The sequence below is a fragment of the Spinacia oleracea genome, chromosome 2, assembly GCF_020520425.1.
Source record: "Spinacia oleracea cultivar Varoflay chromosome 2, BTI_SOV_V1, whole genome shotgun sequence".
In the NCBI taxonomy this organism is placed as follows: Eukaryota; Viridiplantae; Streptophyta; class Magnoliopsida; order Caryophyllales; family Amaranthaceae; genus Spinacia; species Spinacia oleracea.
The window spans coordinates 99010313-99023238 of NC_079488.1; the positions used below are offsets into that span (position 1 = coordinate 99010313).

General features: G+C 34.7%; 1 protein-coding gene across 1 annotated transcript; it reads right to left on the bottom strand.

Moving 5' to 3' along the window:
- Nucleotides 1-1784: 1784 nt before the first annotated feature.
- On the bottom strand, nt 1785-12060 carry LOC110803660 (BEL1-like homeodomain protein 9). Its single transcript, XM_022009190.2, has 5 exons — nt 11710-12060; nt 10071-11106; nt 4538-4935; nt 4388-4448; nt 1785-2761 (listed from the first exon to the last, which is right to left on the bottom strand). The coding sequence occupies exons 2-5, from the start codon at nt 11094-11096 to the stop codon at nt 2237-2239; spliced, it is 2010 nt and encodes a 669-aa protein (XP_021864882.2). The 5' UTR covers nt 11097-11106; nt 11710-12060; the 3' UTR covers nt 1785-2236.
- Nucleotides 12061-12926: the final 866 nt, after the last annotated feature.

Genomic DNA, 12926 nt, shown 5'->3' on the forward strand with positions numbered 1-12926 from the left:
GTATATAATGTGAAGTGAGTTTAAAACTTTTACTGGTGGAACAATTTTATATCGTATTCCATACGAAAGAAAAAGGAGTGTGGTATATATACTCGTAGTAATATTCAATTGATGTTAGTGGAGGCATGGAGCCAGTGGCGGCACCAGTAAGGGTTCAGTGGGTTCAACTGAACCCTTACTGGACCGGACAAAAATATTAAATAAAAACAAACGCAGCAATGTAACACCAATAATCTGAGTGCCTCAATGTTTGTGCTTTAACTCGCTACGCTAGCGGACCTGGGTTCGATTCCCATCAATTACTCATTTATTCTTTTTCCCTTTCCTTCCTCTTTTAAACGGTTTCTTTCATTTATTCTTTTCCCTTTCCTCCTCTTTTAAACAGTTTCTTCTCCCTTTCCTTTCTCTCTTTTATAGATTTGCTTCATTTATAATTAAAAAAAAAATTACAAAAGATGTCAGTCCATCAGGCATCAATTTTTGTACTTCTCTCAAAGATATATTCTTTTCTAGTCGAGAATGATGCACGTAATAGTAATACAACATTTTCAAAACATGAAAAATTATCAATTGTATTTTTATAGTTCTTATTATAATAGAAATTGTGTATTGCGTATCATCGAATTATTAGTTGTAATTAGTATTTTTCCCCAAATGATACCCCAGATTATAATGTGAATGGCAATTAATTATATTTCTTAATGAAATCATGTTTGGATCTTTTTACAAAATACTTTTTTTGTAATATATTAACATTAATTTTACAAAGAAAACATGTAAAAGGTCATAGTTTAATTGGATAATAATCTAGTGTTGATTGTTGAAATATGAGGTCACACGTTTAAATCTTAGGCAAACCACATCTCATAGATTGAGGGATAGAGAGCGCCACGTGGCATGTAAACGTTAATTTGTAACAAAAAAAATTACGATGTTTGATTTTATTGTGTCTCTAAGAATTTCGAACCCTTAAGCAAAGAATTCTGGCACCGCCACTGCATGGAGCAATATACGAAGTAACACGTACTACTAGTAGTCCCTTCTCAAAATTGGAGTGTAGACGAATGAAAAGAGAAGTGTTGCAAACTTACAATTAACCCATAAATGAAAATGGAAGATTTTTGTGTGAAAGATTGTACACAATGCCTTCCCCGTTAGAGATTGCTTGTGGCGTCGTGGAGTTGATGTTCTGGCCCTTTGCCACTCTATATAACATCTTTATACGAACTTCACGACGTTCCACCTTAAAATCATATGCCAATGAAAATGTAGTTTTATAGGCTTATAAATTGATTGACCCCTATCATCTTTTATCAATATAAGATACTCACGTGTGTTTATTTCAACACTCCTCACCAAATCAAAATAAAACTCTTTTACATGATACAAATACCCACTTTTAAATTTAACACCTACCTAAAAAATTTGAAACAAAAAGAAATTTCTTCAATTAGTGGATCCCATTTATAACTACGAGTGTATTTACAAACTTGACTTATAATTTTAAATTATACTCCCTCCGTCCCAAATTACTTGTTACACTTCCTTTTTTTCGTCTGTTCCAGATTACTTGTTACACTTCTAAATCAAGAATAACCTAAAATTATTATAGTCTCTTTTTTCTTACTAAATACTTTTTTTTATCCCCACTCTCTCTCATTCAATTAAAAAAGAAATACTTCTACTAACTCTTATCACACGTACATTTTCAATAAAATAACAATTGATAACCAAACAACCATTTATCACTTAAGACTTTGTGTAAAAGTAAGTATAAAGAATAATTTGGGACGGAGGGAGTACAGTTTTATAACAACACACATGTTATTTACACCTTACAAATTCTTGTAATTAGAGATTGAGGTGGAGTAGTGATATCATGCACTCACCGTCTCTCCGCCTCAGAGACTGAGAAATGAAAGTGTAACCTTCAAATAAGCTTCTGATGTTCAAAGAAACCGAGTGTAACATTCCATTTCCAAATGATACAATTACTCATCTGCTGACTACAACAAAATTTGAGCAACAACCTTTTTTTTACCTTAAGAAACTTTGTGTACAATTAACATTCCACTTCATTCATACCTTCCAGTTTTTAAAAACAGAAGTTCACGGCGTGGCTCGGAAACTAACTGGTGCAAGTGTGCAACTACCTCTGAATCGCTGTACTAGCGCGTCAGTTTTACAGAATCAGATCCTACTTTTATGCACAACATGGTAACTCGAAATGGTTGGCTTAGGTAGAAAAATCATGAATACCTCCGAAAGGCATCCCTTGTGGTAGAAACTGATGCTGCAATTGCTGCTGAGTAGTCTCTGAACCATGCCGCAGACCTAAAGTAAGAGACACAGCACCTATCCCTCCTAGCTCGATCCCCCGCCTTTGGTAAGGCAAGAACCCCATGAATGAATTATCCATACTGCTGGGTACTTGATGGCTTTCAAGCCTTGAACACTTTCGAAACAGCTGTTCCGTGTTTATTGTATTCTGATCGCCTCTTGACCGTTCAAGGGAACTTGACGGTACTAAGCATTCCAACTCCTTATCACACACAGGATCCGAAGGTTGTGGTGGTGGTGGCGGTTTGCAGCCTGATTGATTACCAGCTGCTGCTGCCTGTCTATTTTTCTCAATGATTGACATTACGCTGTTGTTTGAATTCGGTTCAGAGTGTGACGAGCCTTTGGTTTCCAGCATGTGTATTTCTTCCACCATGGGCTTCCACAGCCGTACTCGCGCATTAATGAACCAATTTGACACCTGCATCCATTTTCACATTATCAAACCTGAACTATTACTAACCAATGCAAGCCACATGGTCACAAGGAACATTATTAGATTGTATGCAGCATTATCTCTCATAAAATAATATTCGACAATCTTCAGATACAAAGAAAAAAAATCATATCTTAAACCATACTTACAATCTTCATAGTTGCATCGTATCCTTTCATTCTCATTGACTCATCTTAACCTACTGACCTATACTTGTGTGAACTGCTACATGCCTACATGGCCAAGGTGCATGAATCCCAGAAAAATATACTACTTCACATAGATACTCCCTCAGTCTCGTTTTGTTTTTCACAATTAAGGTAAGAGTATAGATGTATGACATGTGATACTGAAATATTTAGAAATGGATGGAGAAGTATGTGATACTCTTTTCAGAAAAAGAGCTAGAAAAAACCAATCAAATGAGATAGACTTATGGACATATTTGAGGGATTGGTGTTAATGTTTATTCAAGACAGAAAAGTAATGTGAAAAAATTGGGATTTCCGCATTACGGATCTTTCTAAGTAAGATTATGAAGAACTTAGACCAGTGCTAACTAATTCCCTAATCACCCCCCCCCCCCCCCCCTAGAACTACAAACTGAAAAGGCAAATTATAACATGAAAATGGTACGTTTTGGTCTAATTAATTAGCAAATTGTGTAGCGAATTGCGGACCCGTTCCCAACATCATACTACCGAATAAGGTAACAATGACTTAGACAATAAAACTACGTCGATCAAAATAAAAAGGATAAGATTGAAATCTCATGGAGTTCCGATATTAAGGAATACATGTGGTCATGTTCAGTTGAACTGTAGAAAGAAAGGGGTGTGATCAAACTTTAGACAAAGCATCACATTTGGAGGGTAATTCAAAACAATTGCCGAGTTGTGAAATCCAAATATTGTAGACCTTTTGAGAGGCTGGAATGCCTTCACCTAGTTCATAGTTCCTAAATAGCTTCCACATCTCACCTTAATGTGGTTCATATGTAAGACTAGTTCATAGTTCATACTTGAAGGTACTAATGTCAATCAAATTTATGTATAAATGGTTGTATAGTAAAAACTGAATAATGTACCACACAATCATCCAAAGTAATTCAGCATTACTAGCGAACATATAAATATAACTATATAAGACGGTCTTATGTATATTCCCCTCAGAAAAAAAAAAAAAAAAAATAAAAAAGGGGGTCTTATGTATAAGAAAAACTTTTTACCAAATAGTTGTACTTATTAATCAAATAGTTACACATTGTGATCAAATAGTTATGTTCTGTTAATTATATTTTCAATCAAACAATTATACTTTCTATTCACATTTTGTCATCATATACTTATAACTTTTAATGCTGACAAAAAGTTTTATGAGGTGAATTAAAGAGGACAACCCAAAAAAACTAAGTTTTGGAATGAGGGAGTCACAAGTTACACCAAAGTTCCTCACCTCAAAACATGTCGTATCCTCTACTCGAACATGGGTGTGAAACTTGACACGTCATATTGGACCAATAGCATGCATCTTTATTACGTGCAAGTTACATAAAATCACACTGCTAAAACATTGTTCAACTAATACAACAAATGAAGGTGATCCTCTCACCTGATTTCGAGTCAAGCCTGTTTGGTTAGCAAGCATTTGTTTATCATTGTCCGTTGGATACCTGCAAACATGAATGTTCAGGTCCTCTAAGTACAGACACTTCACAGATGCTAGTTATAAGGACGATAAAAAGAAGAAGCATAAACTCACGGATGAAGAAAATGGTCAAAGAGCCATGCTCTTAGAACAGAAACTGCACGTTCTGGAAGGCCTCTCTGTGGTCTCCAGACATGGTTTTGCTGACCCATATGACCTGTTCCACCTATAGCACCAGATCTGACCTTCGCAAAATTCTGATCATACCTCAAACTACTACTACTACTATCACCCCTGAGAAAGCTGGTAGGAGATGATAAGTCCTCACCCAAAGCTCTCTTTATGTGCTTGAGTTGGTCAGCAATCGCATTCTTCAGACACCTGAAATGCCTCGAGATAGTCTTAATTGAGCGAGAAATATAGGGAGTCGCATTGCTAAGCCCAGGTACCGAATCAAATGCTGACATCACCATCTGCATTTGTTGGTGATATTGCTTGTGCCGTTTGCAAACCTTTAAACATTGCAAGAATAAAAGATTGTTCAGTAAAGTAAAATCCCTAGATGACACCCTCGGACAAAAGAACATTAATAATAGATTATTTGTTTAAAATTGAAAGAAAATTAAAGCTATGATTACTTAACTTCACATGTTTGAAATGACTAATCATAATTATTCCACTAACGAAGTTGTACATCTTGTCACCAGAGTAGCTTAAGCAGGAGTTATATGATGGTCATTCAAAGTGGCAAACAATTCCATTAGGAATAAAAAAAAAACCCCAAAATAAAGCGTAAAGAAGCATGTATCCTCGGCTCAATTCTTCTTACTTTATTACATGTAATATAGTAAAAAAAAAAAAAGTCATGATTCATGAGTAAGCTAAAAATCTGCGGAAGTGATTCATACTGTTAAACAGATTCGCCATCAACCATATTCAATTAGTGGACTAGAAAGATATCCAAATTAGGAGAAAAGAGTGATGTTCTGAGACATGATCAACACAAAGGTACTCTTCTATGGGCCAGCAAACCCCACAACTGGCATATTTAAGTCAAAAGCTGCAACATGATATTATCAATTATTTACCTCCAGAATTCTTTAAAGTTCGAAACATGTAAATCAAACACTATTACATAAAACCTTTTCGCTACAATGATGGCCCTCCATGTAAAACTATTGCCTAAATAGGGATGAAGCAACATGTTCAAAAGTTATAAGAATAGCTGGATGTGTACTATTATTACTATGCGTAACAAACAATGTTAAAAGGAGATTTTTCCATGATAGAATTGAAAATCATTTGTTGTTAAACCAATTAGGAGTCTTATAGAAAAGCCACATACCATTCAAATCACTAAGACTTTGCAAATTCAACAAAAGTTGAACAAAAATTAAAACAAACACAGAGACTACACATAGATATGCCAAGCACTAGTTCACTACCTAGCGGACATAACAGCATGAATACTACCGTATTTGTAATTACATTATATTTTGCTCAAGCGTTCTAACAAACTTCTACTTGTGATTATATTAGAACATTGGTACAAGCAACTCTAGCTTGAAAACTTCATCTGTTAAGCAAGCCATGGCGACATGGCGAGCATAGTAGATGATCATCATCATAATAATATAAGTATATAACCCCACAATCTTACAAGGAAGAGATGATCCGCAAGCTTATGGTGCCTAAAATCATCATACTTACTTCCATGTAAGGGGGACTGTTAACAGCTTCATATACACCAGATGCTCCTTAAATGATTTTCCTTAATCTACATTTTTCTTATTGAAGGAGTTGGATTTTCAACTTATTAATCATGAGTTGTACATCATAATCCAACAACAAAATTTTCCATAATGCTTTCTTCTTACATATGGACTTGAGACTTTGAGAACGAATTTGAGTCTAGGGTAAAAGCTAATTGACACAATGCCAACATACACGTATCTAAATAGTCCAATGTCTTGGTGGACGGGACCAATTTCTTAAGAAAAGAAAAACAAGTAAAGAGGTACAAGTTCTGAAAACTCATCAAGCCTTAACCCTTGAGAAGACTGACCTCGTAGTTTCTTCACTATCACGCATGCAAAAGAAAAACCATTTGGGGAACTTAGTAGTCAGTAGTAAGTAATCCACTTAACTCAACATCCCTAGACTCTAGAAAAGGCATGAACTATAAATCTAAAGCAAATATCCCAAGCAGCACTATGAAATAGAAAACCTCCACGGACTCTAACCTTTTTTGTTCCTTGATAGTTTATTTATTATGCTCAGGTCAACATTACCCTATTTCTTTACACAGGTACTCCGATACAGCAGAATTAGTAAATGACAAAGTTATATATATGATACTAAACAACATCCAACATCTCTACCCTCTATGATTGTCGTCCCTTCAATCTCCCACGCCAACCAAACCATGAAGAAAGCAATGAAAAACACACATGTAGCGTGCGCGCTTATGTCATATTTCCATATCAATCAAGCATTAAAAAGCCACATAAATTTTAAAGAAGTTCATCCAAGAGTTACAAAGCAGACAACAAAATAAAATAGACTTTTCTAGATTTCTTAGGATAAATTGGTTTAATCCTAGAGATGGCATGTAGCACTGTACCATAAATTAGAAGAAATTCTACAATATGTCTGATGGGAAAACTTTATGCAGGTCTTGGTTCCTCAATGCTATAATTAAGTTATATTACTTCTCCTATTTAGCCAAACGTCTACAAGTCTAGGTTTTAGAGCATTGGACTAAAACCCAAACGAGGTGACACAGCTTGCCGCTTAATTCAAACTATTGCAAAACAATAGGGGAAAAAAATTGTGACGCCTATATACATCCTATTATCCTAAGCAAGTTAGCTACCTGGTGCACGAGCAATGGTTAATAATCATTTTTGTTAGATTTTTTCGCCCACGTCTAAGCATCAAACTAATTGGAAATCATAATTATTGCATTCCAGTAGCTAAATCTTCACGAATTCACAATACATGTCAGGAAACCACAAGTTTTTTGCACAAGTTTTCATTCTCTCTCTTCCCTCAAACAACATAATAGAAATTCTCCTAAACAATAAAAATAGAACAAAAAAGTTAAAACCAGTTTTATTGAAGATTCAGCGGTAATATAAAACTTTCTAAAACCAGAATCGTACAATTTCTTTGAGTGCTGAATATATTCCAACAGCTAGTACAATTAAAAAGGTTGAAGTTCTCCTTTCAAATATTCTTATTGCATTTTTCACTTAAATATTTGTATATTGCCAAATACATCACACGTAACTACAAATTCTGGACAACTCGAAGTCACATATCTTATTAACACACTACCAAATGGAAGTCCGGGACAAGTAACAAGCTTACACAAGCAATCAAGATTTAGTAAAGATGCACAAAATTAAGAAATTTTACTCTCTCCCATCAAAAACAAAAACAAAATAAAAATAAAATCATTTACCTATGTGTTTAGACTTTAGAATGAATTCAATCGGAGGGATTAATACTACAATACATAAATAATTGACCGTTGTTCAAGTTGAAGAGAAGGTTAATCTGATCTCAAATTAAACTTTCAATGCTCTTATATATAGATAAGTGTAACTTCTAAGTGATAATCATAATCTTTTTTAATTAAGGAACCTGATTCACTTGGTTTTAAATTTGCAAGGAACCGATTGCTATATCAAAAGCATACCTAATACAGTGTGGCCAGATTAACATGTTAAAAGAATGCACACACCGAATATAACTTTTCCATCAATCAGCAACCTAAACTTCCATTAACTTAAAACCAAGTAGTGCCAAATATATTGGAAATGGTATTAAAGTAAGAAAGGGGTAATGCAATTTTGCAAACCTTAACGATGTGTAGTAGGTTCTAGAAAAACATCCGAATATAACTTAGTATGTGATTCATGACTTAAACACACAAAAAAACAAAGTACAACAGGAATTGATGAGAAAATGTGGAAACAAACCTCCAAATCATATATAGTTCACATATCATATGTCTTACATACTTTGTGGTTTATCCTTTTCCCTTTGAGCACCTTGTTCAACAACAATGGTAAACCACTTTTTAAATCCGAAACATAATCAGAAATTAAATAATTCATGCCGCAATCATGCGTGTTTATTATGTCTTACATTCTACGTACAAAACAACACATTTACACAATTATTTATCCATTTACACTGGATCCTTAATTACATTCTACTCCGTACAAAACAACACATTCACAAGAAGCTAAAGCTGTCTAGAAAAAAGCTTGTTTGTTGTTTCTCTGTAAGGAAGAATAATAATGTGTTTGTTTCAAAGAAAAAAAGGAAGCGGTTTGCTCATGAAGCTGAAAACTTTTCTAGTTATGAAATTTTTTGTATCCATCCGATCTACTCAAACCTAAAGCAAACGAAACCATAACCACATAAAGTATATGAATCACATATTGTTCTCTTCGAACAAAAGAAATTGAAACCTTGTTAGAGAACATGTTGTGGATTACAAAAATATTAGTAAAAGGAGTATAAAAGGAAGATATCTTCAATGCATCCGAATAGTTACTCTATGGCCAACCATCAGTACTAGCTTTACAAGTGGGTGTGAAACCAGTAATCAGCCTAAAAATGAAGACAAAATTGGTAGGGAGTAACATAGTATCCTTATTCCTCAATGAAGTTGTTAGTTGAATTGTCACAATCAGTCATTTATGTTATTCATCCAACTTTTATTGGTTAAGAAATTCTTCTCTTAATTTTGTTTTTGCTTTACATGTTATTCCTACCGTTCTAGATGCTCGACAAAAGCTAAGTTACACGATTAATTTTCTCTAATCAGTCAAATCAAGTAACCCAACAGCACTTAATTCAACACTTCCTCCAATATCAAACGTTTACAGTCATCGTTTACAAACAAGCAAAGCATGTAGGTCAAATCTAGTTTGAATGGTTGCTAATATTTGGTCACAAACTCGTCAAAATGTGTACTCCGTATATAGATCAATTTAAATATGAAGATAACACTCATAAATATATTACAAACACTGTATGTAAGGCTGGCAAAATTATGTTATAATTTGTACTACATACTATAAACTCGTACTTTTTATTGTTATTTTAGCTCTCCGTCTATTATATACTTCCTCTGTCTTTTAATACTCGCAACGTTCCTTAGTTTCACGCATGCCAATGCACAACTTTGATCATTTATATCTTAAATTCTCTTTATTCAAAAATTATAAAAAGTTGATATTTTGAAAATACACATTGAGACGAATCTAACAAGATCCCACATAACTATGTTTTATCTTATATAAAAAACACTAAGAATAGTCAAAGTAGATTATATGAATAGTAGCAAAAGTCCAAACTTTTGCGAGTATTAAAAGACGGAGGAAGTATGTGTATATAGTACTCTAATTCACAAGGTTCAACCACAACTCAAAATGTGATAACTCATCTACTTAAAAGAGTCACAAGCTTACCAACTGAAATTGACCTTATGAAATACTTATCTTACAATCTTACACACATACACACAAGCTAAACATGGAGAAAATGATATAATGCTGAATTGTACGAAGTAAGTAACAAGAATAAATAGAAAGAGTTGTTTAAGGTAGCAAAGAAAAAAGAAGCAAACCTCCTCTTGCATGTAGAGAAGTTTTGCTTTCCTTTCATGGCAATCCGGCCGGTATGACTCATAAGAGGGACTCCTACCACTCAAATCATTTCCTCCATCCATTTTCGAGACCATAGCAGTCGAACAATCAGCCATATTATGACTCCTTGAAGTCGTTAAACTCGGATCATTCTCATCCTCTTCACTCCCTCTCCACAAACCAGCAGCACTAAGGAACTCATCCAATATATGTTGAGCTGGCTTCAAGAACTTAGAGCTCTTCAATATTGCAGCATAACCGGTAAAAGGCCCGAGAGGGCCGACATTTCGATGCACTTGAATCGAGCAACCGGCAACATCCTGCACCTGATCATTACTCCCACATTCTAACTTAGGGATACCGCTGTTCATTGATTGTTTGACAACAGACGATATGGTGCCAGACTCGAACGGCTTTAATTCCCGAAGATCACCTATATGTTGGTATTCACACATCTGATTCGACGACAATGATAGCGAAAGTCCTCCGCCATCATTAGACTGATGATGACTGATAAAATTAGGAGGAAGTAGAGGGAGTTCATTCCCACCACCACCACCACCACCACCACCACCACTCCCCCAACTTTGAACGTTATTATTCTGGTAATCAATTTCAGGAGTTTGATTATGAACTAGAAACTCCGGTACAACCATATGCCTCTGTACCCAGTTTTCGCAACCCTGCATTGGCTGCTGCTGCTGCTGCTGTTGTTGGTGGGTGTCACAGGAATCCGAGGTTGAGGGTGTCACAAAGCGAGTGGGGTGAATGTTAGGGAAGGGGTTGGATGAATGAGAGGCCGCCATAAAATGCAACATTTCCGGTGGAGGAAGTAGCATCGGAGAAGTGCTGCTGCTATTCTGCTGCTGATGCTGGTGGTGTTGGTGTTGGTGGTGGTGGAAATTGTTGGACTGTTGTAATTCCTCAAAATGCTGAACTCTGAGCTTATCTCGCCGCCGTTGTTGCGCCACGTGTAACTCCGGCATAAAATTGTTTCTCATTTCCATTATTTCAAACCTGCATTAAAATGGTGACAAGCAAAATAATTCAAAATAAAAATGTGGAAAATGCATGGAGAGAGAAAAACCACAAGAAAAAGGGGGAAAATATCAATTTCATCAAGTGCTATGCTCCACATAGTACAACCAGCTTTGCTGTCGGCAAGCTAATGCTTTCAAAACAACCACACAAAATTATACTGAAAACATTTTTAAATAAAATATTATAGAAAAATAAATGATAAAAAAAGCTTAACAGTGCAAAAGAAAGAGGAAAAAAAAAAGAGTCAATATCTGTGAAAGCAAACTAACCCATCATCACGTCAAAAACCCTAGAAATGTTCATACTCTTTAATCTTTATTCTAAAACAAACAGAAACAAAAACAAAATAAAAAATAGATCCACTTAAATCCAACGTTATCTTAACTTACGAACTGCCTAACAGGGACTGATTAAAATATAATCCAGATAATGACGGTTACAGCAAGTTAAGCTTAAACCCAGAAAAAAGCTTAAACCCGGAATAACTTATTAATGCTAGTGTGAGACCGTGAGATGATCTTAGTGACGACGGAATAAATAAATAAAGCCGAAAAAGGCGGGAAGAGAGAGATGGCGTACCATAAATAGAGGGGAAAAGAGCTACAGTAGCACGGCGATGGTGATGATGACGATATTGATGATGGAAATGAAGAGGATGAAGAAGGAAAGATAAGAGTGGTAATATGGTAATTTAATTAAGAAAGAAGTGGAGTTCAAATGTTCAATGAGTTGGAGTTGGAGTTGGAGTTGGGGTTCGTAGCTATCAAAATCAAGAATATGGAAATGTCACCCACACGTTTCCTTCAACAGAAAAGAGTTTGGCAGAGGATTAAGACTAGAAGAGAGAGAGAAAATTAAATTAAAAGGAAGAGATAGAAGAGAGAGAATTTTCAGAGGGACTGAAAGTGAAAGTGAGAGACAGCACGGAAATGTTCTTACGCTAACTTTGCGATTTAAAGCTCAGGCCGACACCTTTCGTTTTTTTTTTTTTTTTTTTTTTTCCTATTTTTCCCTTTTTCTACAACTTGAGTATTTTCAAATTCTTATTTTTTTTAAAATACTTCGTATGTCTGATTTAATTAATTAGAAGAGTCAATAGAACAATTAAACTATTTAATACGATATTCATACAATCCTATTCAATTTTTAGGGGTTTACACAATTAAAATTTCTATTTATGAGGATCAGGCTTCCAGCCTTCCAGGCCATCATTATGATTCATTGATTCGTTGTTGAATTGAAGATTAAGACTGTGTTTTTTGGAACAAAATAAATCTAAACTGGACTAAAATTTTGGAGGGAAAAATAAAAAAAAAAACAGGCCTTAATTATTCATTTATCTGAATTTATTAGAAGTTCTAAGTATTTTATTCTTGTTAATTAAATATACCTTCCCGGTTATGTAATAATTGGGTCTATGCAAGTGAGTTTTTCCATTCTCCTACGAAATATAAGTTCAAAAGTTGTTACTCATTTCGTTCCACAAAACGTTTCATGTTTCCATTTCGGACGTTGCTAAAAACATTTCCTGTTTCTATTTGTAGTCATACACTTTTCCAGAAATTTGTGCCAATAAAGCAATAAAAAAAATTAAACATTATTGTTTTTTTCTTACACAAATTAATTTGTTTTTTTCCACCCAATATTTAACCATCACCACATTCACTTTTTTTTTTTACTTTTTCATTAAACAATCTTTTATTGTCTCTCATTTGCCATAAGCACATAACAATGATTGTTTTTTTACACACGTACACTTGCAAAATACCCGTGTTTTTCACACAATAGGAACCTAG